Source organism: Nyctereutes procyonoides, unplaced genomic scaffold (genome assembly GCF_905146905.1).
Source record: "Nyctereutes procyonoides isolate TBG_1078 unplaced genomic scaffold, NYPRO_anot_genome, whole genome shotgun sequence".
In the NCBI taxonomy this organism is placed as follows: domain Eukaryota; kingdom Metazoa; phylum Chordata; class Mammalia; order Carnivora; family Canidae; genus Nyctereutes; species Nyctereutes procyonoides.
In genome coordinates this window covers 11,123,888-11,151,372 of record NW_026575142.1, presented here as the reverse complement: position 1 = coordinate 11,151,372, position 27,485 = coordinate 11,123,888, and the positions used below count along the sequence as shown (strand labels likewise).

General features: G+C 38.0%; 1 protein-coding gene across 2 annotated transcripts in view; it reads left to right on the top strand.

Moving 5' to 3' along the window:
- The first annotated feature begins 210 nt into the window (after positions 1 to 210).
- The window catches only part of MTX2 (metaxin 2), a 67,490-nt gene continuing 40,215 nt past the window's right edge, over positions 211 to 27,485 (top strand). For both annotated transcript variants that reach the window (XM_055308448.1, XM_055308449.1), the window contains exons 1-2: positions 211 to 412; positions 26,492 to 26,539. In XM_055308448.1, coding sequence (XP_055164423.1) covers positions 373 to 412; positions 26,492 to 26,539 — 88 coding nt within the window. In that variant the 5' untranslated portion in view covers positions 211 to 372. The remainder of the gene's footprint in view (positions 413 to 26,491; positions 26,540 to 27,485) is intronic.

The window sequence follows — 27,485 nt, the reverse complement described above, 5'->3', positions numbered from 1 at the left end:
ATAAAGAAATAATTCTTAAAAAAAGGAAAAAAAATTAACTTGGTTACAAAATGGGATACAGAACACCTCCAGGAGCCCTCTCTCCAGCGCGCGGCCCTTCCCCAGGCCGGAGCCCGCAGCGGCCAGGAGGCACGCCCGGGGGCCCCGCCCACCGAGCGAGGCGCGCGCAGGCGGAAGTGCTCCCCCGCCGCCGTCCGTCGCGCCGGAAGTTCCTGGCCGGGCCGGCGGCCACCTTGCGCGCCTCGCCGCCGCCCCCGCGCCCTGGTGCGCTGCGCCTGGTGGGCCGCGGAGGCCGGGAGCGGGCCTGGGAGCAGCCGGCGAGCACGCCGAGGGCCGTGCGGAGCGGGCGCCGCTGGCCTGCGCGCAGCCGCCATGTCTCTGGTGGCGGAAGCCTTCGTCTCGCAGATCGCAGGTAGCGCGCGCGGCCTCGGGCTGCGGTGGAGGCGGGGGCGGCGCGGGGAGCCCCTCTGCGTTCTGTGGCGTCAGGTGCCGAGCGCAGGCCTGGGGATACGCGCGGAGGAGAGAGCGGAGGGGAGACGCTTGGCCAAGGTCACCCCGCAGGGGCTGTCACGCAGCCTGCCTTCTCGTGGGCGCACCTGGGCCAGCTCCCGTTGGGCCGCGAGGGCCTGGGGAGCGTGGAGGAGGCCGTGGGGCGGGGCCACGGGGCCAGGTACTCCCAGGCCTCAGTCTGCGCGCGCGCGGGGAGCCTCGGTCGTGGGATCTGAAGTTTAAGGGGATTTGTCCCTAGCAAGTCGCCCTCGCTTCCCAATGCCACTTCAGGGCGACAGAAATTCTTGCTTCCTCTGCAAGTACTGCCATTTGCCAGACCCCTGGGACTCACCGAAAAGTCCTTCATATGTTTTTGAGAAACACCTTTGGTTGGATGGACTGAATGAAGGTGGCTGATGTAAACAGATTTGTTTTCTGTTTTCGAGGTTCTTATTTACCGTAGTGAGATCAAATATCGTTGGGGAAGTGAGGAGACTAGGCATGGGTATTGTAGATGTGCTCTGACGGGCTGTCGATAGTTTTAAATGGAATTAATCTTCACTTCCTGGCAGTATTTTCAACAAGAGTGAAGAGACACTTAACCAGGATAAATAGGTTACCTTTGAAATAAAGTAGTGTTTTGGAAATGGGAAGTGCTGAATGTGTCATAAAATTCGCCGAAATGTTTTTCATTGCATTGCATTTATGTGAAGGTACATTTCTTTTTTTTTTTTTTTCCTTTTTCGCTTAATATATTGTCTTCTGGAAGAGAGGGACGCTCCCACTAGATTACAATACTGAACACCTGTTTGTTGGTGCTCAGTAAACGTTTGTGACCTGAATCAATGAATAATCTTGAGATTTCAAACAGTGATTATTTCTGTTTTTACATTTATGTTAAAAGTTAGATCATTGATTTAATTTCCATTTCTGCTATGTTAAAAAAAGTCAACCATTTCACATTGTATGCTGATTCTGGTATACTGTATGCATGTGCCTCAATGTGTCATTTCTTCTAAAGGAAAAATTATGTCTTTTTTTTTTAAGATTTTATTTAGTTATTCATGAGACATACGGAGAGAGAAGCAGAGACGCAGGCAGAGGGAGAAGCAGGCTCCATGCAGGGAGCCTGATGTGGGACTCGATCCCGGGTCTCCAGGATCAGGCCCTGGGCTCGAAGGATGGCGCTCAACCGCTGAGCCACCCAGGCATCCCTGATAAATGTCTTTTAATAAACTTTTAATAAGTTTAGAATTTTGTCTCAGATAGTAAAATATAAGAACTTCTAGGAATTTCATTTGTGTGCCATTTTAGCTATTTGTAATCTATTACTCTAGAAGGAGGTATTTAAAGATTAATAATTCAATAAATTGTTTTGGGACAACTCCTAAGTCATAACACCACAAGAATAAATTCCAAATGAATTAAAAATCTAAATGTAAAATAAGAACAAAAACCAAATTGTAATAAAATAACTAGGAAAAATAAAGGAGATAGTTTTCAGTAATCTTGGGTAGCAGGGGAGGCCTAAGTAAGACACAGAATCCAAAATTCCTGGGAGGAAAAATTGCAGAAAAATTTGAAAAGCTTTATATGATAAAAGACATAAGTTTCTACAGAAATAAATGAAAAAGACAACAGGACCAAGGGTAAAGTATACAGGCAATTCACAAATGGGAAAATGTAAATGGACAATGAACATGTGAAAAGATGCTATCACTAAAAGATAAAGTTTACCATTTTGTCAGATGGGCAAAAATGAATATGATAATTTCTATAACTGACAAGGGTATGGGAGAAAACATCTACCCTCAGACTGTTGGTGAGTCTGTAAATTATTGCTACTTTTTGAGAACTCAGTATAGCAAGATTGGTTAAAATGCCATCCTTTGACCTAGAAACTTTTCAGGGAATTTATCTGATAGAAATACTGGATCGTTATTTAAAGCAATATGTAGCAGTATTCATTATAGCATTAATTTTAATAGCAAAACCCCATAAATGTGCTATATACATGTCAAATTATGGTATGCCCACATTATTATAAATAATAGAAATGAGATACATATACCTGTTAAATATATTGGCTTGAAATTTGTGATTATCTTAAGTAAAAAACAAGTTATAGGATAATATATATACTGTATGAACCCATTGTTGTTAAATAAACCCTATATAAACTTGTATATATTTATGTAAGCAAAGAAAAACAGAATATTCAACTAATTTGAACTAGTAATTTCAGAGTAATAAGGGTGGGGAGTTGGTGGAGGGTAGAGGAACTACATTTTTGAATCGATCAAATTATTATAGTGAGAATATTTTGCTTGTGTAGTTTAAATGATTATAATTTTAAAATTAGAAGATTGTATTTGAACAAGCAGTGAATAAGGGGTGGATAAAATAATTTATAGGAAACTGTTTGACTTGTAAGTGACATAAATGTGACTCGGATCAAGCAGGTATTCAGAGTATTTTATTTCTGGCAATAATATGGTTTTCTTGAAAGAGGTCGACCTTAAGAGATTAGAGATACATATCTATATAGTCTTATACATACAATAAATAATTGTGAATGTTCTTAGACTTCAGTGCTTTAATTTTTAGTGTATTTAACAGTTTGCTTAGTATTCCTTTCAGTGGGTGTGAGCTAACATACCCATAATTTCTTCTAGAAACATTTAGGGGTGCCTAAGTGCCTCAGCAGGTTAAACGTCTGCCTTGGGTTCAGGTCATGATCCCAGGGGTTGAGCCCCACATCAGGCTCCCTGCTCAGTGGGGAGCCTGCTTCTCCCTCTCCCTCTTTTGTTCCCCCTGCTGTGCTCTCTTGCTCTGTCAAATAAATAAAATCTTTAAAAAAAAAAAAAAAGAAAGAAACATTGAAAGGCATTTTGCATTTATCTGTGATATTCTTGAGAGCCTCATTCTTACGGCATCTTTTTGGAAGACTTCTGTGAACTCCCCAGTTTAAGTGAATCGTTTTTGTCTCTACCAGTGTATTCTTCACCAAAATCTCGCGTTTCTTACTCGTTACTGTACATCGTCAGTGGCTTACTCTCTTCATCGCCACTGTTATTTTGGTTCAGGGCTTTGTCATTTCTCGCTTGGATTACCGTAGTAGTGTCTGAATTGGTTTCCATGTTTCTAGTGTGGCCTCCTTCCAATACAGTCTCCACACTGCAAGCCTCAGTGAGGTTTTGTTTATGTGATTTTGTTATTTTCCTAAAATGCAAACATGACTCCTGTTTCAACACCTTCATTAGTTCAGAATCATCTGTAGGTGGACTGAGGCATATAAGACCTGCCATAAATTGATCCATCTCTTCAGCCTCATCTCGTCTCTCTTAAATTCTCTTTCTATACTTTGTAGAGTTCATCTTTGGCACACATCGTCCTCCTCCTGAAATGCCCGGTTTGTTTCTTGTTTGTCCCTTAATGCTCTGGGCACATTTTAACCCGTAAGTCTTTTTTTTTTTTTTCCTGTCAAATGAGAATTTTTTTTTAACTGATAATGATTATATGCTACATGACCATTATAGACAATGAAGGAATCCAAGAGAATAAAATAACAATCAGCTAAAACCGTAACAGCTAAAACATCATTAAAACTTTGATGACCAGAGCTGTCTTGTTCTCTGCCCCTAAATTAAAAAAACAACACATAAATATAAAATGTACCTACTTTTAGTAACCTGTTTTGTCATATAATATTGAGATGTGTTTCCTTGTCTGCTAATGGAATCACACATCACCATTTTCATTGGTTGCATAGTATTTCATTGTAATGAAGAAATCATAATTATCTAGTTTCATTTTAGTGGGTATTTAGTGTGATATTAGGTCAACTGGAGAAGCAGAAGCTGTAGGATTTAGATTTCTAGCTCTAGCTTTCACTCCAACTCTAGCTTTGTATTGATGTCTCTACACACAAATGCAAACACACACACATACACACCCAAGGAATTAGCTTATGCTGTTGTGGGGGTTGGCCAACCAAGGACCATATCCACCAAGTAGACAGCCAGGAAGGGGAGATCTAGGAGGAAGAAAAGACACAGGCAGCAGATACTGCTTGTAGTGTATGAATTCATAGGTCCTCTGTTAAAAGACTTCCAAATGATTAAATCAGATACACCCAGGATAATCTCCCTTTGGATTAATGTAAAGTCAACTGATTAGGGACTTTATTTATATCAGCAAAATCCTTCACAGTAGCTCCTAAATTAGTGTTTGGAAAACTGGGAGAAGGTGTTTATATGCTACAAAATGACTGTTGCTTCTCCTTTCACTTCCTAGAGCCTGCTTTTCCCTGGGATTCCCAGAGAATGTCCCTTCTACCTCACCATGATCAGAAACAGTAGAAAAGGAATTCTGGCAACTGTAGTTTTAGTCTGGCTAAGTTGATGTATCCTAAAGCCATCACTGGTATATATGATTTTTCTCTGATGTGAGCAGTGCTTTCATGGATGTATTTGTATATCTGCTGAGTAGTTTTGTTGGATAAATTTCTTGAAGAGGATTTTGTGTTTTTTAAAAATATTTTATTTATTTATTCATGAGAGACACACAGAGAGAGGCAGAGACACAGGCAGAGGAAGAAGCAGGCTCCATGCAGGGAGCCCGATGTGGGACTCGATCCTGGGCCTCCAGGATCATGCCCTGAGCTGAAGGCAGATGCTCACCCACTGAACCACCCAGGCACCTCATGGAAGAGGACTTTGAATTGTTCTTGTTACTTAATATGGAAAGGAAGGGTAGATTATGATTTTGAACTTGAATTTTCTTAATTTTTAGGTTTTGAATTAATAGCTTGGATCTTTAGATGATATGCTTGATTTAGAACTTTGGAAGAGGGATAAAAATAATCCTGGATATTGAATTGTTTTCAAAATCTTTTATAATAGCCCGTGTGTTTTAAATTCACATTTGCTTGCTTGTTTGTTTGTTTATTTATTTATTTATTTATTCTTAAAAATATTCATTTATTCATGAGAGAGAGAGAGGCAGGAACACAGGCAGCGGGAGAAGCAGGCTCCATGCCAGGAGCCCGATGTGGGACTCGATCACGGGACTCCAGGATCATGCCCTGCACCCAAGGCAGGCGCCAAACTGCTGAGCCACCCAGGGATCCCCTGCTTTTTCTTTTAATGGCAAGATTTTCAGTACGTTATGTGAGGTTTTATTTTTTATTTATTTTTTAATTTTTACTGTCACTTGGGCATATATCCTAGAGGAGGGTTGAGTATCCCGATTTGAGCTGTGTGTATATTTGAAGCAGTCACTCTAGCTGAGAGGTTGGAATACTGTGATGGATAAGCCTGACTCCCTTGCATATCCCTGTGCTAGGAGTGGCTCCAGGTTTTAGGGCTCCACAGAGCCACCAGATACAAAAGGTGAGAGATGCTGAGTGCTAAACAGCAGAAATCTCCCACAGTGTCAATCTTTTTTTTTTTTTTTTTTAAGATTTTATTTTTAAGTAATCTCTACACCCAATGTGGGGCTTGAACTTCCAGCCCCTGAGATTAAGAGTCACATGCTCCACGGACTGAGCCAGCCAGGTGCCCATCAATCACTTCTTTCACCTTTTTCTTTTTTTTTTTTTTAAGATTTTATTTATTTATTCCTGAGAGACATAGGCAGAGGGAGAAGCAGGCTTCCGACAGTGAGCCTGATTTGGGACTTGATCGTAGGACCTCAGGATCATGATGTGAGTCAAAGGCAGACGCCCAATCACTGAGCCACTCAGGTGCCCGTCACCTTGCTTTTATACTTCTGATGGACTTTGGAGTAAGTCAGACCTGGATGCTTACTAAATGTGTGACCTCGGGCAAATTATTTCCTTTTTAAAAAAGTGTTAGGTTTTTAAATTGCAAAATGGTGAAGATAATTTTAGATTTTTAAAAAATGATGAGGAAACATAATGCTTAGCCTTGTGTCTGACACACTGTAAGCGCTCTGTAAGTGTTCATTGATATCATTTTTAGCTGTTTACCTGTTTTTCTCTTTTACCAGACTTTGCCTCTAAAGGAGTGGAGGTCTGTTTATTAGACATTGCCAAAACATTTTATCCTTAAAACTTAGGTGGTAATTATCTAGTTACTGATAAGAGTAAGCATCCCTTTTTGAGCCACTTCTAGATGACTTAGATACATAATTGCTAATATTAGCAATTTGATCCTGTTTGATAAGCAGGATGTTATTTTTGTTTTATAGATGGGGAAATTGAAGCTTTTTATTTTTTTTTTAAAGATTTTATTTATTTATTCATGAGAGACAAACAGAGAGGCAGAGACACAGGCAGAGGGAGAAGCAGGCTCCATGCAGGGAGCCTGATGTGGGACTTGATCCCAGGACTCCAGAATCATGCCCTGGGCCAAAGGCAGGCGCTAAACCGCTGTGCCACCCAAGGATCCCAACATTGAAGCTCCTTAAGTAATAGAATATAAAGGTTAGGAACCAGGCCATTGGAGTAAGACAGAACTGAGTTTTTTTTTTTTTTTAAGGTTTTATTTATTTATTCGTGAGAGACACAGAGAGAGGCAGAGACACAGGCAGAGGGAAAAAGCAGGCTCCATGCAGGGACCCCGATGTGGGACTCAATCCCAGGACCCCAGGATCACGACCCAGGCCAAAGGCAGATAGATGCCCAACCACGAACCACCCAGGTGCCTGACAGAACTGAGTTCTAAGCTCAGCTCTGCTTCTTGTTCTGTGATTTTGAGCAGACTATCCCAAGGCTACAGTTTCCTTATTTGTGAGAGGATAAGATGTTTCATAACATTATTAATCATCTAGTTCACGGTGATACATGTTAGTTTCTGATACCACTTTTTATTGCCCCAAGGGCCTTTGAGGATGTTATATTTGTAATGCTATCCTATTGCCGTTTTTGGACAGTGTGTTGTCTGAAGTGTCTTTTTTTAAATTTATTTTTAATTTATTTTTAATTAATTTTTTTTTTTATTTATGATAGTCACAGAGAGAGAGAGAGAGAGAGAGAGAGAGAGAGAGAGAGGCAGAGACACAGGCAGAGGGAGAAGTAGGCTCCATGCACCAGGAGCCCGACGTGGGATTTGATCCCGGGTCTCCAGGATCGTGCCCTGGGCCAAAGGCAGGCGCTAAACCGCTGCACCACCCAGGGATCCCTTGAAGTGTCTTTATTTCTAGTAACCCTATACCATCTTTCTGGATGACCTTATTACTTCACCAGTGCCTTGCTATATTTTAAGCATGTCAGTTAATTTCATCATACTGTAATTATTAATCTTTTGAAATCCGTACAATATCTGTTCTGTTCTTTATTTAGAAGCTCAGTAAACTATATAAAGAATAAAAAAGACTTGCAATATTTCATTTATCTCATTGTGGGCATGTGGGTGCTTAATTATTTAAATTTATTAATAACTTCATTCTAGCAGTAGCATTAATTTATATTATGATCTGGAAAAGTAGTTTTACGGGTTCCACAGAACCCATATGTAAGCATTTTGAAAGTAAGTATTATCAAAACAGGCTGTTTACAACATTTTGCTTCTATATCAGTAATAAAGTATATTCTATTTCATCCCTCTTCCATGTATTTACTAGGAAATGGGAACTTTATTTATTTGAGAGAGAAATTTATCTGGGGGGCGGGCAGGGGCAGAGAGAAAGGGGGAGAGAGGGAGAGAGAGAGAGAATCATAAGCAGCCTTGTGCTCAGCACAGAGCCCAGCTTGGGGCTCAGTCACACAGCCCTGAGCTGAAATCAAGAATCAGGTATTTAACCGACTGAGCCACCCAGGTGCCTGGGAAATGTGGACTTTAAAAGCAGTTCAGAAGGGTACTAGAAGTGCAAAGAAGTAGAAACATGGTTTTAAAAGTCCTTTGTAAAATAGAAGTGATGCTAAGATTTATTGAGAATGTAGAGAGTGGTAGTCAAGCCTCTTAACATCTGATGGTCAAAACTCTTGTATATGCAAAACTCTTGACTATCTAATGATGATGATTGTAGCAGATAATTGAAAAAATAAAATTGTTCAGTTCTTTTGTTCCTGAAAATAAAGATATATTGTTAGTTTTACTTAGTATTTTGAGGATTCTCCAGTATTGAGGAAGGCACTGAGGAATTATTGAGAAGTTATTGAACTGGCCATCACATTTCAGAGAATCTTCTTTCATTCATACTAGTCATGTGAATAGTCTCATACTGTAGTGCTTATCATCCTGGCGCATGCGAAGGTGACAATGAAGAGGCAGATGGAGAAGCAAAGCAAAGATAGGTTATACTTCAGAGTAGAGGCAAAGTACAATTAATTAACAGCAGTGTGGTTTTATTTTATTTTATCACACTTATATTCATGAATAGGTTGGAACCCAAATTCTCAGAGTCAGTGTTTCGTTGCCTTTTAGAAAACTTTGATATGATGTTAAGATCACTTGAAAGTTTCTGATCTTGAAGTCGTCCATAGTTAATCATAATGTGAGTTTTAATTTGCTTATATGCTTTGTTTTAACATTCCATACTCTGAAATTACATGATTTTTAGTTTTTAATTTAAAAGATTTGGTGATGGAACCCCATAAAGATTTGCTCGTCTTATTTCTGTGAAGACTTTTGAGTTATTAATAATAGCTTAAGCCTTCCATATTTGAGTGAAAATTGAAAGAAAATATCATCAAACTTTTTAACATTTTTCAAACATTTTTGAAATTTCTTGATAAGCAGTTATCAGATGGACTGAAGATACCAAATGAAGATGAGATATTAAATTCTGCCTTCTCATTTTTTGTTCAAAGACAGAAGTTATAATATTCAGCAAATCCAGTTACAGACATTTATGTGTAGAAGTATTTGCCTTGCCAGTAAGAGAAATGCATGTTTTAATTTTTTATTGCTTTGTAAATGATCCTCTATTCTTGAACACTTTTCTTATTTTTGTACGCTCTATAAATGAATCATGGTTTTGAACTTTTCTACCTCAGTAATAAAAATGAAATTTGATTGGTTAGTGATAAAGACAGTTCTTTTCATAAAAACAATCATTTTGTCATGGCAATTCCCATTAACTGTAACTGCATTAGCAAAATGGAAACCGTAAAAAGCATTTCATTTTGCTTATACACTTAGCTGTGTTTTTGACCTGATTATATATTTTTATCTTTAAGAACTTTTATAAGTCAAAGAAGTTTTGGCATGACTTAATCTGTATTTGGATTTTCAGAAAAGTTTGTTGGATATACTTATTGCAGGAGATACAGTATCTTTAGATATTGTCATGGAATTGCCCCCATGTCATATTTCGTTACCTGGGCAAACTAGAGCACTTACTAGAACTTCATACAAATGAATTTTATCATTTGTTAGGTGGGAAGAGCGCCATCATTACTCCAGCGTTCTATAGGTAATGCTGGCAGCTGAAGCTTTAACGATCTGGCTTTTTGTTGACCTCCTTTTCTTTGATTAGCCTTTACATTATAGGGGGATGTTTTAGCATCATGAATGATAAATTTCTGGTTTTCTTATTTTATAAATTAAAAAAAGATTCTGGGGATCCCTGGGTGGCGCAGCGGTTTAGCGCCTGCCTTTGGCCCGGGGCGTGATCCTGGAGACCCAGGATCAAATCCCACGTCGGGCTCCCGGTGCATGGAGCCTGCTTCTCCCTCTGCCTGTGTCTCTGCCTCTCTCTCTCTCTCTCTGTGTGACTATCATAAATAAATAAAAATTTAAAAAAAAAAAGAAAACGTTTTTAAAAAAAATAAAAAAAGATTCTGTGTTAATAATGTGAAAGTAAAAGCTACTTTCTTTTTTTTCATTAGACATTGTTATATTTGTAATTTTTGCCATTCATCAGTTTCATATCCTGGTTTGACTAGTGAATGAAACTGGTTATGTAATGTTAACTATGTGGTAATTTACATTTATTTTTAGTTGAGATTGTGAATTATTATTTTTTAAGATTTATTTACTTGAGGGAGAAAGAGAGCACAAGCAGGTGAGGGCAAGGATAGAGGGAAAAGGAGAAACAGACTCCCCACTGAGCAGGGAGCCCAATGCTGGGCTTGATCCTAGAACCCCAAGAACACGACCTGAACTGAAAGCAGGCGTTTAACCGATTGAACCACCCAGGCGCCCCAAGGTTGTGAATTATTCTCGATGTATTTTCTTCTCAAACAGATTTCTCCTTCTCACTGTATATACTTGTACTGATTTTCCCATACTGTCATTTTGTGGCTGTTTGGAGAGGTAGATTAATTTTAATATTAAATATTTAGAAAAGGAGGTAATATTTTAGAAATCATGGAAAGCAGTTTAGAGATACATATAAAGTATGTTTTTCATTATTTACTGTTTTGGATTATCCTTGTATCATAGGTAAATGGCTTTACTGGTCTATTTTTTATAAAAAGATTATAGTAAGCTCTGAGTTTAGCTAGCATAATTAAATCATTTTTCTCTTGGATTCTTTTTTTTTTTTTCTCTCATTTCCTGAATAATCTAGCAACTACCAACAGACCAGAGTTTCTGATGGAGGTAAGCCATTGTAGTCACTGGGTTCTAATTCTAAATTCTGAGGACTGAAGGTCAGGGAGACATGATGTGGTCAGGAAATAGGAGAGTGAGAGTTCAGAAAGGTAAATTTCAAGATAATGGGTTAATAAAATGGCTCTGACTAAAGGGAGGGTGGAAATGTCAAAATCTATGCCTGAAGCAGTAAAGTAGAATTTATAAATGTAACGTGGTCAGGAGTCAGTTTGGTAACTGATTTAGATGGAATTCTCAGGCCTCAGAAGGATTAATATTTAATTTTGTCTTTAATGATAGATCTGTGACTAATAGTAAATATCAAAACTGAGACTGTTCAGTCACTATTGTACTATACAAATCACATCACAACTGGCATGTAAAACAGTCATTTTATTATGTTCATGGATCCTCTGGGTCAGTTGAGACAAGTCACAAGAGAGATGGCTTTTTTCTACCTCGCAATGTCTGGATCCTCAGGTAGAGAGACTCAAAGGCTAGGGATCCAACAATTGAGGGCTGGAAACATCTGGAAGCATCTTCACTCACAGATCTAAGAATTGTGGACTAGGAACTCAGTTGTGGTTGTTTTCTGGAATATTTATACATGGCCTCTCATGTGGGCTGGGCTTTCTTGAAGCCTGGGAGCCTCCGAGCAGTCAGACATTTTACTCAGTGCTCCAAAGGCCTGTGTTCAAGTTACCAGAGAAGACGCATCACCTTTTATGACCTTGGAAATCTTGAAGCATCACTTTTGCCATATTCTGTTGGTCACAACAGAGTTGAGTCTGGCCAGATTCAAGGAAAGGGGATTTAACTTCACCACCTGATGGGTGGATGGGGTTGTTGGGGTGTTGGTGAGGTTCTAGAAGAGCTCGTGGGACAGAATACCCTGTTGTGGCCATCTTTAAGAAGGTAATATGCCACAGTGAACAAGGTGGCAATATATGGTGCGTAGAGGTCACTTGAGTCTGTTTTAATTAGATCTGGGAACTGACTAATCCCATTTAAGGTTCTCAAACAAGATGGGGGTGGATAGGAGTGGGTGTAGGTAGAATGGTATGTAAAGGTAGGGTGTTGTCACACATTATAATCAGTTATCTTTGGAGCTCTCTAAAACAAGCCATGCTTGTATTGCATGGCATTTCTCAAACCTCATGCACACACTTGCACCCATGTTCCCTTTTTTCTCCCCAAAGGCCTGTTATATGTGAAGGTTGAGGGCAGCTCTAGGGCAAGTTATTTTTAAAACACTCTATAGATGATTGGGCTGTACACCTATTGTTAGGAACCATTAAGCAATTTGGAGAGCAAGTGAGTTTATGAGTTTCCACTATTGAATTTAGTACATATTATTGAGATGTTATCAGTCCTTAATTTGCTTTGATGGTTTTATTTCCAGAATTATAGCAACTTTTGGTGCCAGATATCTTTCAGACTTTAGATAGCAAAAGACCTGCTTGATTTCCAGTGGGATATATTTATTTGTTAGGTTGAGTACCTAATTTGCACTAGATCCCTCTGCTAAGTGCTGGCTTACTTAGAAGAATAAAACAATTCTTGCCTTTGATGAACTTACTTTTCTTGTGTAGGACACATCCATTGAAATGGATAATTTCAATATAAAGTGGTGTTTTGATAAATAGAAATGGTAATTTAGGAAGTCTTTACTGAGCACGTTTTATCACTTCTCAAACTGAATTGGGGCGTTAGATTTTCAGTAAATATCTCAAACTCCTCTCCCTGCCCCTCATCTTCTGTCTTGCACACTTCTTTTTTTGTTTGTTTTTTAAAGATTTTATTTTTTTATTTGACACAGTGAGAGAGAGCAAGAGCACAAACGGGGAGCAGTAGGCAGAGGGAGAGGGAGAAGGGGCTTTTATACCCAGGGCTCAATCCCAGGACTCTGAGATCATGACCTGAGCCAGAGGCAGACGCTTAACTGACTGAGCCACCCTGGTGCCCCTGTCTTGTGCATTTCTAATTATATTTTGGATCCAGTTCAGATTTTATGTCCTCTTGGTGGATTATTTCTTGTCTTCCTCAGACAGATTTAGTTATTTCCTTAAGAGGATTCCTATAGTATTTTATATGTACTTCTGGTCTGATACTTCTGTTAATAGTAATTATTGACATATTCTGTGAGCTAGAGACTGTCTGTATAAGGCACCTATATGATTTATCTAATTTTATTTTTCCAGCAACCTTAAAAGGTAGGTAACATTTCCCCTTTTTACAGATGAAGTAATTGAAGTAAGAATAGGTTAATAAGCAACTTGGTCAAGGTCACTCAGATAATAAGTTGTAGAGTTGGGAGGGGAACTTACATGTATCTGATTTTAAGATCTGTTTTTCCCTACACAACCTGTATTCACTTACTGTATTTTAAATGTATTTTAAAAAGATTTTATTTATTTTTGTGGGCAGGGGGAGAGAGAGAGCGCACATGAGGGGGAGGAGGAGAGGGAGAGGGGCATAGGAGGAGGGAGAGGGACAAGCAGAATCTGAATTGAGCATGGAGCCCATTGCATGGCTTGATCTCATGACCCTGAGAGCATGACCTGATCTGAAACCAAGAGTCGGATGCTTAACTGACTGAGCCACTCGGGTGCCTCCACTTACTGTATTTTTTAAAAATTTTATTATTATTTTTAAAATTTTTTTATTTTTTATATATTTTTTGACTTACTGTATTTTAAGTGGTTATGTGTGTATCAGTCACCTGTTCTTCTCCCCCCAATTCTCTCTCCAGGCTCTGTTCCCCCTACCCATTCAACAAAGTTAGATCCTGAGGAACAATGATCGTTTTATATTCATATTTGGCTTTTTATCATATTTTGGTAGTTTATAAAAAAACCTATGTTCGTTCAGTTAAATGCCTTTAATATATATCTTTCCTCTGTCTCTGAGGATTTTTCCATTCCTATGCTCTTACTCATGAAGGGATTCTGTGATGGTTGGGCTATATTTATATTCTTTCTTTGTTTCTTTATCTTGCAGTTTTGCCAAGATTTTAGAAGGCACAAGGACAGATCAAATTTTCTGTAGGGTCATTTGTTTCATGACTAGCTGGGAGGAGTGAGGAAGGAGGAATGGAAAGGAGGTAGAAAGGAGTGGTCACCTCACTTGATGTGAGAGACGGAGTTTATCTAGAGTACTGAGAGTAGTAAGCACATAGTAGATACTTAAAACATAGGCTTTTTTTTTTTTTAAGATTTTATTTATTTATTCGTAAGAGACACACACAGAGAGAGAGGCAGAGACATAGGCAGAGGGAGAAGTAGGCCCCATGCAGGGAACCTGATGTGGGACCAGATCCCGGGATTCTGGGATCACACCCTGAGCCAAAGGCAGATGCTCAACCACTGAGCCAGCCAGGTGTCCCAAAACATAGGTGTTGTTAACCAGTGATTGTGTTTGATTTAGAGTAGTGGGAGAATTGCTCTTTAGTTTGAGGAGCATCTATTTTCCGTTTTCTAGATTTAGATTTGGAGAACTATCACACCTTAAATATTAACATTGTTAACATTGTTGAGGTCTGATACTTTTGCGGGGCTGTTTGTCATCTTTTTTTTTTTGGCCAGAAATTGCACTTTTCATCATAACCAGCTGTTCTATATAGTTCTGCTATTGATCTCATATTCATCTCCATTTCTGAGAAAAGTTCAGACCAACTGTCAGTGTTTCTTCTTTATCAATTTCAAATCACCATTTTTTTTTAAAGAATTCAGATATTGAGTCTTGGTTACAAGGTTCATATATATTCACAATCACACATAATTGGCCTGCTTTTTTTTTTAATTTAATTTATTTATTCATGACAGACACACAGAGAGAGAGGCAGAGACACAGGCAGAGGGAGAAGCAGGCTCCATGCAGGGAGCCTGACATGGGACTCGATCCCGGGTCTCCAGGATCACACCCCAGGCCAAAGGTGGCGCTAAACCGCTGGGCCACTGGGGCTGCCCTGGCCTGCTTTTTTATCGGAAATTAATGAAAAATGGCTGGTTATTTTTATAATGCAACAAAGTCTAAATATGACCATTTGAGAAGAAGACGTTTACTTATTACTAAGAAAGAATGGAAGGCTTTAAATTTAACATGTATTCACTTTAGCTTCAGTTATTGGCTTGTTGATGTTGTGAATTAGTCTTCTTGACCCTTGTTAACCTCCAGAAGTTTGTTAGTTTTATGAAATTGATCCTTGAATGCCATTTTGAAATTGATCTCCAGTTTCACATAGATAGGTTTTGATGGCTCATGTTCAAGCCTCATAGTGACTAACTTAATTTTACTTTCCTTATTGATTACATCTAATGGAAAAACTATCATTTAACCACTTTGGTTCCAAAATAAGCGAGGCCTCCATTCATTAATCTTAAAGGCTTACTCTGGAACACTATAAAATTGAAACCTGTCACTAAGTCATGTTTTAAAACATGGCTTTAAGCCACAAGTGCATATATTTAAGTAGAATAAGATGAACAAAAATCTTCTTGAATAAAATTAAACCATACAGGTCCTTACTACCACGTTTTCTGAGGGAAGTGAATGAAAGGTGAAAAGAACTTAATCTTATATCAGGTGTATTCTGTGTATCAGGGATAGTCTGTTTTTTGTAGTATTTATAGACCATCTGCATCAGAGTGCTTTGGGGCCTGTTTGGATTCTTGGTTCTCATCTCTACAGTATTAGAATCTCAGAGTTTAGGGTTTGGTGGAAATATGTAATTTTATGAAGTTCCACAGATCATTTTTACTAAGGGTTGAGAACTGTTGTAGGATGATTATAATTGCTTTAAATTCTAATTAATTATTACCTAAGAATGTTTGCGGGCTATGTAAGAGGTTAGCTAACACAGTTTGTGCTCACTGACTGGAGCTGGACTACCTGTGGTCAGACCCTGACTCTTGTTGCTAACTAACACTGTAACTTTGAGCAAATTACTTATGCTTGTGCCTCAGTTTTCTTATTATAAAATACAGATAATAATAATAGTCTATACCTCATAAAGTTGTGAGATGGTTAACATGTCAAGCACTTAAGTGCACAATAAACACAGAGTCCTAAAATTTTGTTTACCTTGACTTTATTGAGGTATGGTTTACATATGCTTTTAAAGTATACAATTCAGCAGTTTTTTAAGGATATTTACAGAGTTATGATTATTATTACAATCAAATTGTAGAACATTTCCATCACTCCAAAAAGAAATCCCTTGCCCATTTACAGTCTTGTTTCTTATTCCCAGCCTGAAACAACCATTAATCTACTTTCTATCTCTGTAGATTTGCCTGTTTTGAGCATTTCATATAAATGGAATAAATACAATTTGTTTTCTTTGGTGACTGCCTTCTTTCACTGGGCATAATGCTTTTAAAATTTATGCCTGTTATAGCATATATCAATACTTGGTTCTTTTTTATTACCAAGCACTGTTCTGTTGTATGGATATACCATATTTTGTTCATCCATTCTTCAATTGATGGTCATTTGGGTTGCTTCCACTTTTTGGCTGTTGTTAAAAATGCTGGTGTGAACATTCATCTACAAGTCTCCGTGTGGATATATGTTTTTTTTTTTTTTTTCATTTCCCCTGGGTGAATACTTAGGAGTTGAATTGCTGAGTCATGGAAATTCTGTTTAGCATTTTGAGAAACTGCTAAACTTTTTATATTCCTACCAGCAGTGCGTGAGTTCCAAATTTTCTATACCCTTTAAACATTTTTTATTTCCTGTCTTGATAGGCATTCTGTGGGTGTGAAGTAGTAAACATTGTGGTTTTGACTTACATTTCTCTAATGACTCATGATATTGAGTATGTTTTCATGTGCTTGTTGGTTATTCATGTATCTCCTTTGGAGAAAAGTGTTCAAATCCTATGCCCATTAAAAAATTGTGTTATTTGTCTTTTGAGTTGTAAAAGTTCTTTATGAATTCTGGATATAACATTTGTCAGTCTTGGGGAATCTTAGCTCTTATCATTGTCATCATTGTTATTATCTACCTAGATAGAAGTTTAGGTAGTGTTTGACCAGAAGGAGATAGATTCGCCTTATTTTCTAGTTTATTTGGGGCCTTACTTTGGTTGTGAGGGGGGAAGTTCTGCCCTCTACTAGTTTTCTTGAATTTTGAACTTGTTTGCTTTCTATCCTCTGCTTTCTGAATGGCAGGTTATTAGAACCCATTTGTCTTGGATAGTAATTCTGTCATATTATTCGTGTGCCTTCACTTTGAGTCATTTTAATTGCCCCTATAAAAGGGATCCCAAAGTGTTCCTTAGCCCCCTTAACACTGTGTAAGAACAGAAGTCAGAGACCCAGAAGAGGGACCATCACCAGAACCTGACCATGCTGGCATCCTTATCTTGGGCTTCCAGCATCCAGAACTGTGAGGAAGAAATTTCTGTAGTGTATAAGCCCCCAGTCTGTGGTACATTGTTGTTGAAGCCCAAATGGACTAGGACAAGTAGCCTTACTACCATATTAAAGAATGCTTACTTGCCAGCTTTTTTAGGTTTGTGGAAGTGGCACGTGCCACATGACACTTGTGTTCTCCAAAGTGAGCCATTTTCTGACATGAACATTGTTTTCTGACTATTGAGGTGATGGGAGAATGGTTTTAAATTCTTTTTGTGGGGGATCCCTGGGTGGCGCAGCGGTTTAGCGCCTGCCTTTGGCCCAGGGCGCGATCCTGGAGACCCGGGATCGAATCCCACGTCGGGCTCCCGGTGCATGGAGCCTGCTTCTCCCTCTTCCTATGTCTCTGCCTCTCTCTCTCTCTCTGTGTGACTATCATAAATAAATAAAAATTTAAAAAAAATGCCTTTAAAAAAATTCTTTTTGTGGGAAGAGTCACTTCCTGCATATACACCCTGTGTGATATCATTAAACATCCCCTATGAAACAGTAGCTCAGGGCCATTGCTGTTTAATACTTTCATGATCAGTATTTTCTGGAATATGGTATTATCTCTGAATTGTTATTATAGTTTGTAGATTGAATTGATTTAAATCTAACACATAGTTCTTAAAATTCTAGTTTTGATAAAGCCCCATGTCATCATACTGTAAGTCTAAACATCTTAAAAATCTACTTTAAATGAAAGCTTTATATCATAACTGCCTAAAACTTGATAGGTGTCAGTGTTGATATCACGGAGATCATCAGCATAATAATTATGTCAAACTAGTAAACTTCCTTCTTTTCTCTTTTTGTCTTGCAGTAACCTGTCCATGTTTATGAGCTGCCAAATGCTTTTTGAGTATTTTGTTTTCTCAGTAGTATTTGTGTTTATACCTTTGGCAGAAAGCCATCCAAATTTGGAGATAGGCTATACATGTTTCTTATCCTTTTGTATAACACTGTCTAAATGGTCTTAGGAAGCTGAAGAGATGACATCTATGAGCTTTTGGAATCTAGTTGCCTAAGGATAAACTGGGTTTGACTTCATTAGTGCACAAATGATAGGGTTGTGTAGAGTTATTATAACATTAATCAATTTGATGGATTGGAAATATGACAGTACTGAAGCAGCATGTAATATTAGTGCCTATTATTCTACAAATTATGTCTTCACCTACATTCATATGCCAGAAGAGTCATGTTGTGCATTAAGAATGCAGAACTTAAAAAACAACAACACAGGGCACTTCTTTCCATGGCCCTTCTCTGGTCCTCTTAGATTAGATCGTCAAGAAATAGACTTTGGAATTAGACTTTTTTATTAGGTCATAGCACTTTCATGCTGTGAAATACTCTATATTGAATGGCATAGATAGATTATCTGCCCCTTCTATGGCCCAACTTGATACTGGAAAGAATACTATAGGTAAAATATAGCATGTGTAAGAGATGAAGGCATATATATATGTGAATTTATGGGCCAGTAGTTACTTCGCTATAAGTCAGACTAGTAGTACATTTTTGTTGTTGTTGTTGTTATATTGTATTGGTTGATAAAGCTTAAAAATAGTAGATACTTTGAAGATAATTAAATGAGAAGCAAATATGTATTTTTTGGGGCATAGGTATTATTTTACCCTGTGTGCATTTCTAACACTAATTTATTTATATATGCTTTTGTTTATTTTTATCTTATAGCTTTCAAAAGTCCAAGAGTATGTATCCTCTCTTTTTAAAATTTTTATTTATTTATTTAATTTTTAATTTATTTTTATCTTTATTTTTCATTTTTAATATATTTTTAATTTAATTTTTTATTTTTATTTATTTATTATTTTTTTAAAGATTTTATTTATTTATTCATGAGACACACACACACACACAGACACACACACACAGAGGCAGAGACACAGAGGGAGAAGCAGGCTCCATGCAAGGAGCATGATGTGGGACTCGATCCTGGGTCTCCAGGATCACACCCTGGGCTGCAGGGGGCGCTAAATAGGCCCTATTTAATTTTTTTAAAAAAAGATCTATCCATTTATTTTAGAGAGAGAGAGTGTACATGTACCAGTGAGGGGAAGGGCAGAGGGAGAGAACCTTCAAGCAGACTCCCTATTGAACACAGAGCCCCATGTGGGGCTCCATCTCATGACCCATGAGATCATGATCTGAGTTGAAACCAAGGATCAGGTGCTTAACTGACTGAGCCACACAGGCACTCTCTCTCTCTCTCTCTCTCTCTCTTTTTTAAACACTGTTCTTCCCAACTTAAATACTTACAGGAGTGGAGAAAATGTCAGTGTTTTTTCTTGGTAAAAATAGTAAGAACTTTCATGGGTTTTTTGCTAAGGAATAAGATGTCATTCTAATTTGAGGTAATGAATTAATGTGGGTCACTAAGTACCTCAGAGTAAGTTATTGCTATTATGGAAATGATATAGCAGTTTTTTTAATAAAAAATTTCTGAAAGGTAGATAGATTTACTTTGAAACTCTTGAAATAAAGATATTAGCTTACAGTGATACTTAGACAAAAATTAAATCTAGCTTAGTATGTAGTTCTTATTTTAACATATGTTACTATAAATGCCACATTCAGTTTGGAGCAATTGAGAAGCCAAGTCTTTTTTTTTTTTTAAAGATTTATTTATTTATTTATGATAGACAGAGACAGAGAGAGAGAGAGAGAGAGACAGAGGCAGAGACACAGGAGGAGGGACAAGCAGGCTCCATGCTGGGAGCCTGACATGGGACTTGATCCCGGGACTCCAGGATCATGCCCTGGGCCAAAGGCTAAACCTCTGAGCCACCCAGGGATCCCGGAGAAGCCAAGTCTTTAATAAATAATCTCAGGACCATAGGATTTCCACATTCTAGGGATTTACTGCATAGAAAGAGAGATAAGATATTGATATAATAATAGAATAAACTGATGAATTACTGAACTCTACATCTGAACTGTAGGTTGACTAATTGAATTTACATAAAAATAGTAGAATAAAGTAGAAAGTAATATAGGATATAAGACAAGTGCAGACTGCTTTAGACAGTATAGATAAAAGAAAAATTAGATTTGTTCAGTTAAAAAGCCTTCTTGATGATGTAGGTGTCATTTAACCTTGGTGTTGAAAAAGGTATAGGATTTGGATATGTGGTGGTGCAGGGACTATTCTTGGACAGGAGAACAAGTTGAGCAAAGTCACAAAGGTGAGAAAGTTTGAAGTATATAGGGGAAATTTTAGGTATTATGGTAAGATATGAGGGTCTTGTTTTATCCACCCCCCCCCCCCCGTATTAACTTAGGTGTGTTCTTTCCAACCTTTTCTCATAGTCAAAAAAGATGATTTTGTACAATAGAGGAGGACTCCTTTTTGTTCAGGGGTATGTGAATGGCTCGGTTCTTTGCTAAAATGTCAAATAAGTAGTTGTTTAATAATGCGATATTTTTCAAAGTGGAGTGGGATGTAACTCCCTGCGTTACGTAAGACAGTTGTTTGAAGTACAGAAAGTAAGTATTGGAGCTTGGATTTCAACTTATTTTTTTACTCTGTTTTCTTTTTTAATGTGTGCTTTATAATGTACATGATTTGTTAGCTTAGGAGTACTGACCGTGTCATCTCTAAATCTATTTGTGCCTAATGCTCAAATATTTTTTTTGTTGGGGAACTTAGATTTTAAAAAGCAGTGGTACCTGGGTTAGAGTTGTAGGGTGTGGAAAGGGGAGTTTTGAGATAACAGGTCAGATAACTGAAGACCTTGTGTCGGTTTTAGGAGTGCTGTAACAGTAATATCAAGTGGAAACTGTACATTTGACCTGAAACAAAGAAACACATTTCCAGGTTTAGGGTCAGTGCTGAGGTAATTAACCGACTTAGATTACGCCAACCATTTAAGCTGCTGTTTGATATTTTTATATTTGTGTTACTGGTTACTGTATTAAAGTTTTCTTGGTCAAGTTTCCCTTTTTTAGCCATGTTATGTAATTTCCTTATCTTCTGTGCTGCATTCTTAGCATAAAGAGTACAGGATAATAATAATACTGATAGTGGTAATAATAAAAACATTCAGCCAACATTTACTGATTAGGTAGTAAGTTCTGGGGATGAAGTGGTAAGCAAAGATCAGAAAGGAACACTGGATTCATGGTGTTTATGTTCTATTAGGGGAAATAAACAATCAGTCCTCAAATCAGTGTAAAAATATTGTCTGCGTTAAGTGGTACTTGCTGTCAAGCTAGTAAAGAGTGTTTGAACTATTCAGGGAGGGTCAGTGAAGGCTTCCCTGAAGACATGACTGGCTACATATTGTGTAGGGCCCAGTGCAAAAGGATCACATGAGGCCCCTGCTCAAAGAATTCTAAGACTAAGAGAACGTTAAACCAAGTGTGGAGCCCTTCTAAGCACCAGCCTTGTGCAGTTGCTCAGGCACGTCCAGGAAGCCAGCCCAACATCTCAGCATGTTTGAGCTGATACAGTAGCAGTGGAAGATAGCTCCTGGGCAGAGAAAACAGCACAAACGAATCTCTGGGGCAGGAAGGAACATGGTGCATCCAGAAACGGACTGAAGGCCAGTGTGGCCAGATTGTAGAGTGCGGTGAGGCCAGAAGGCCAGAGAGATAGAGAGGGTGATGTGTAAGGCCAAGTTGAGGAATCTGATCTTTATTCCAAGAGCCACACCAACTGTTGATGTGTTTTAGGCATAAAGTTTACTTTTGATGTGCTAATAATACCAGTATCTTGCACCTTAACAGCATTGAGCAACAGTCTCTCTCAGTCCCCCATATTCTACCAAAATTTTTCCAGAAACTTTGAGTCTCACTTTTTTTTTTTTTAAGATTTTATTTATTTATTTGAGAGAGCACAAGCAGGGGCAGAGGGAGAGGGGAAAAGCAGGCTTCCCACTGAGCAAGGAGGTCATTGTGGGGCTCTATCCCAGGACCCTCAGATCATGACCTGAGCTGAAGGCAGATGCTTAAGCGAGTTAGCCACCCTGGTGCTCCTGAGTCTCACTTTCTTTTTTTTTTTTTTTATTTTTAAAATTTTATTTAAATGGGTCTCACCTTCTGTATGTATTCTAAGGCTGATCTTTCCCAAAGGTGAGTTTAATAAGGCATTTCACACTGGGGAGTGTTTTTGGTGGTAGAAGCTGAAAATAGGTGAGTCATGAACTTTTATTCACTATTGAATTTGTTTATGATTTAAAACATTTTAGGTCAATGGAGGTAAAACTAGTAAGGATAAAAATGTTTTATTATTACATAAGATGTTTCTTTTTAAATGCTACAGATTTTTAAGGACTGTTGTCAGCACTGTAATTTAAAAATTTTTAATCTCCCTCTTTTATATATGATCAGGGGCAATGGGTCGGTTTTGGCTTGCCTGACCTTGGGAAAGAGGAATAGGAAAGCAGTTGCATTTTTGGGCTTTGTCTTTCAGGTAATAGGCGTTCTTGGTAAAGAAGACTTTCATTAATGTTATCCAATCTGAGAAATAGGCATTGTTCTTTGTCAGGTGTGGATAAGAGTGTTCATGATTCATGGATTTACTTACAAAGGCAGTTAATAGAGTTCGTTTCCTGGAAAGGTACCTACGTGGTTGGTTTGTAGATCCATTACCATGCCACACAACTTAGGATTTTCACTTTTGGTTCTCTATCAAATGACATTCAAGCTCTTTCTTGTCCCATGTCATGTTTAAAATGTAATTACTTGAGCTGGTTCATGTGGGTGATGCACTTAAATCAGTGATATTTGTATGCTTTGAGCTGCTCATGGGTGAGATGGGTAGTCGATCATTCCTTGCATACTCTACCATTTCTTGCCTCCTGGTCCATGGATACACTAAAATGTCATGCTGCTAAACTGATATAGATATAGGGTTTTATCAACCTATTTGCCTTCTCTTTTTAAATAATAGATTCTATTTGTGAAGGTAACACCAGATGTTTTTGGCAGTTACTTTCTGAGATTTTTTTTTTCTAGATTTTATTTATTCACCAGAGACACAGAGAATGAGGCAGAGACATAGGCAGAGGGAGAAGCAGGGTCCCTGTAGGGAGCCCCATGCGGGACCTGATTCTAGGACCTAGGGATCACACTCTGAGCCAAAGGCATATATGTGTTCAACCGCTGAGCCACCCAGGCATCCCTGAGAATTTATTTTCAACAGTAGTTTCTAAATTGGAATATGTTTCATATTCTGGAACAAGGAAAATATACCCCTTCACCCCAGTTTCCATCTTTCGGTTCTTATTAATAACAGAGATTTCAGTATTTGTAGACAACTTCTTTATTTTTATTTGTAATCGGGAACATGTCTCCAGATTTCTTTATTTTCACATATGTCTGTTGTATTAGATCTAGAGAATCCATGGTAGTGATAATAAATTAACGTTTACCTGAACACATAAATTTCTGTTCATATGAGAACTCTGTGATACTGCCCAGTAGTGAAGTAACTTCTGATTGATCAGAGAATACTTAAATTATATCGTGTATGTGCTTAATGCTAAGTGTATGTTATTGCATTGTTTTGAAAACTTGTAATCCATGTATAGTACATATAAAATCTAGCTAACATAAGTTAAAATTATTAGAATATTTAATTAGAACACCCTATTGCTTTAGCATAGATGATAATATTAAGTTTAGTAAAATTTTGATTAGCCAGAATGTTTAGGGAACAAAGTGGTAGGTTTAATCAAGTATCAGGGTAGCCTATACAGATGGGACATATCTGTGACCTCAAGAAACTTAGTTTCAGTATCTTTGAAATTTTTGTAAATTTTATTTATATGCTTCATTGCTTTAATTAGATTTGGATGCATATAATTGAATCTTTTTAAAAATAATTGAATCTTCAATGATGTAGGATTTTATAACAAATGAACCTCATGGTATTGTTTCTCATATAGATGTAAACGGTATAGGTGTGCTGACCATACAGTTTATCCTAAAAGGTTATTTTTTAGTAATTTGCTGATGTCAGCTTGTTTTTGTTTCCTTGACTTTTGTTTTAAAAACTGTGTTACACAGGTTAATTGGGTTCTTCCTGAAATTCTATTTTGTTAAAAGTTTACAGAAACGTATAATAAATATTTAGTTTTACTGCCTTTTTGGTATGTGAGTTGAAACTCACTAGCTTTTATGTATGTGTATAATACATATATTTTTAAAGATTTTATTTATTTATTCATGAGAGACACACAGAGAGAGAGGCAGGACACATAGGCAGAGGGAGAAGCAGGCTCCATGCAGGGAGTCAGATGTGGGACTCGATCGGTCCTGGGACTCCGGGATCATGCCCTGAGCCGAAGGCAGACGCCCAACTGCTGAGCCACCCACGCATCCCTGTATATGTATAATATTATGAGCAACAGCATATAAAACTATGTATGGTGTATTTTGCTTGAGGTTTTCATGGTATTATTCCTAAATATGAGCCTAATTTTGTATAGCCCAAACCAAACCAAAAGTAGCATTTATAATAATATTATTTTTTCCTTTTCATTCTGAAATATGAGTAAAAGCAAATTAAAGGCCTCCTTGATCCCTAGAGTGTTTAGTGCATCTCAATGAGATGTTAAGAGTTATGGTCAAGCCTGGCTTTAGGCTTAAAATTAGTTTTATTAGCTTTATTTCACATCGTAGGTACTTACAGGTTCATCATGCCATTCCACTTCGTTTTTGTGGAGTGGTGGTGGTGGGTTCAAGACAATGGAATGTTCTAGAATACAACAGGGTTCTTCTGTATGTTTAAATACTACCAATTTATAAGGAAAGATGTGTAGCCTGAAAAAGATATATTTGATTCTTTTGTATAGTGTTGTCTGTTTGAAATTTTGAAAGTTTACAATAAAATATTATAAATATTGTTTCACTATTTTTTGATAGTGAATCGAATTCAATATCTTATTATTATTTTTTTTTTTAGGATTTATTTATTTAAGTAATCTCTGCACTAATGTGGGGCTTGAACTCATAACCCCAAGATCAAGAATTGCATGCTTTCCTGACTGGGCCAGACAGACATCCCCAAATTAGTATCTTTTAAGTAATATTTTGGAATGGCTATGTTTGGAGGCTAAAAGAATAGTAGCATATCATCTGTTTTAGTTTTTAAATTTTCATTTTTGATTGGGCAAGATGTCTTCCACCTCTTCTCTGCTAAAACAACACCACAACTCCCCACCAAATAATAAACCAAACATGTGTGTGTGTGTGTATATATATATATATATATATATATACACACACATACATATATATATACATATATATGTATGTGTATATATATGTATGTATATTTTTAAAGATTTTATTTATTGGGATGCCTGGGTGGCCCAGCAGTTGAGCATCTGCCTTTGGCTCAGGACATGATCCCGGGTCTGGGGATCGAGTCTTAGATTGGACTCCCTGCAGGGAACCTGCTTCGCCGTCTGCCTGTGTTGCTGACTCACTCTCTGTGTGTCTCTCATGAATAAATAAATAAAATCTTATTTATTTATTCATTTGTTTGTTTGTTTGTTTATTTATGGTAGTCACAGAGAGACAGAGAGAGAGAGAGAGAGAGAGAGAGAGAGAGAGAGGCAGAGACATAGGCAGAGGGAGAAACAGGCTCCATGCACCGGGAGCCCGACGTGGGATTCGCTCCTGGGTCTCCAGGATCACGCCCTGGGCCAAAGGCAGGCACTAAACCGCTGTGCCACCCAGGGATCCCAAATAAATAAAATCTTTTTAAAAAATTTATTCATGAGAGACACAGAGACATAGGCAGAGGGAGAAGCAGGCTCCCTTTGGGGGTGCCTGACGTGGGACTCAATCCCAGGGTCCTGGGATCCCAACCTGAGCCAAAAGCAAGCTCAACTGCTGAGCCGCCCAGGTGTCCCCCAAACGTGCATTTAAAAGAAATTATCTAACCTACTTATACAGGATACCATGCAACCTAAGGTGGTGTGGTTTGTTGCCATATTTAAGGTAACCTTGGCAATTGACCTTAATTAAATGCTCTAGGCAGATATTTGTGCTTATTAATTTGTTTGGTTATTGATACGTTTTTGCCCTATGTGCCTAATTGTCACTGCCTTGTCTCCACAGCTGCAGAACCTTGGCCTGAAAATGCTACCTTATATCAACAACTGAAAGGTAGGTACTTGTTCACAATTAAAAATGGCTACGTATAAAAATATATCTAGGTTGCCTGGGTGGCTCAGTTGGTTAAGTGTCTGCCTTCCGCTCAGGTCATGGATCTTAGGGTCCTGGGATGGAGCCCCTCATTGGGCACCTTGCACAAAGGGAGTCTGCTTCTCCTTCTCCCTCTGCCCCTTCCTCCCCTGCTTGTGCTCTCTTTGTCTTCAATAAGTAAAATCTTAAAAATATATATACATATATATATTTATAACCAAAAAAGAAAAACAACCCCTCAGTAATATCACTTCTGAGAGAACATAAAAAGGGTTCTCTTGTATAATTTGTCTAGGAGATTTTATCTACACTTGTATCTGCCAGTGTAAACCAACTATTCATGGCCTATAAGGTCCTTAGTTTATTATTGACTCATTATATTGGCTGCTGTAGGCAGTGTAAAATGATGTGGTTGCAGGAGCAGTTGGCAGATTTACGGCACCAATAGCTGACACAGCAGATTTTTGAAGTCCTGTGGTAAAGTGGGCTCTCAGTAAAAAGGAACTGTTAAAATGTATAGGCTAGGATGGTTCAGGCTCCCTTTAGCAGCTCTTCATATATCATCAGATCACATTATGGACCCCATTTGGGGCTCAGCAGCCTGCTGCAGTTGTCAGAAGACTGCAAAGTAATGAAGACTAATAGTGAGCAGCCCTAGTCTTCTAAGCATGGAATTTTTATTGCAGCAAACTTGTCATCTTTCTTTTGTGTGACAGACCTAGACACACTGTGCAATATTAACTGCAAGCTGGTTTTATATGATTTTAAATGCTTTTACTTTTAACTAAAGGGGTTTGAGCACATACTATTTTACTTAATTTTAATGAAAAGAGGAATAATATTTCTTGAAAAGTTGAAAAATGAATTTGTTTTTGAGTGATTTTAATTAAATATTGTTGATAAAATG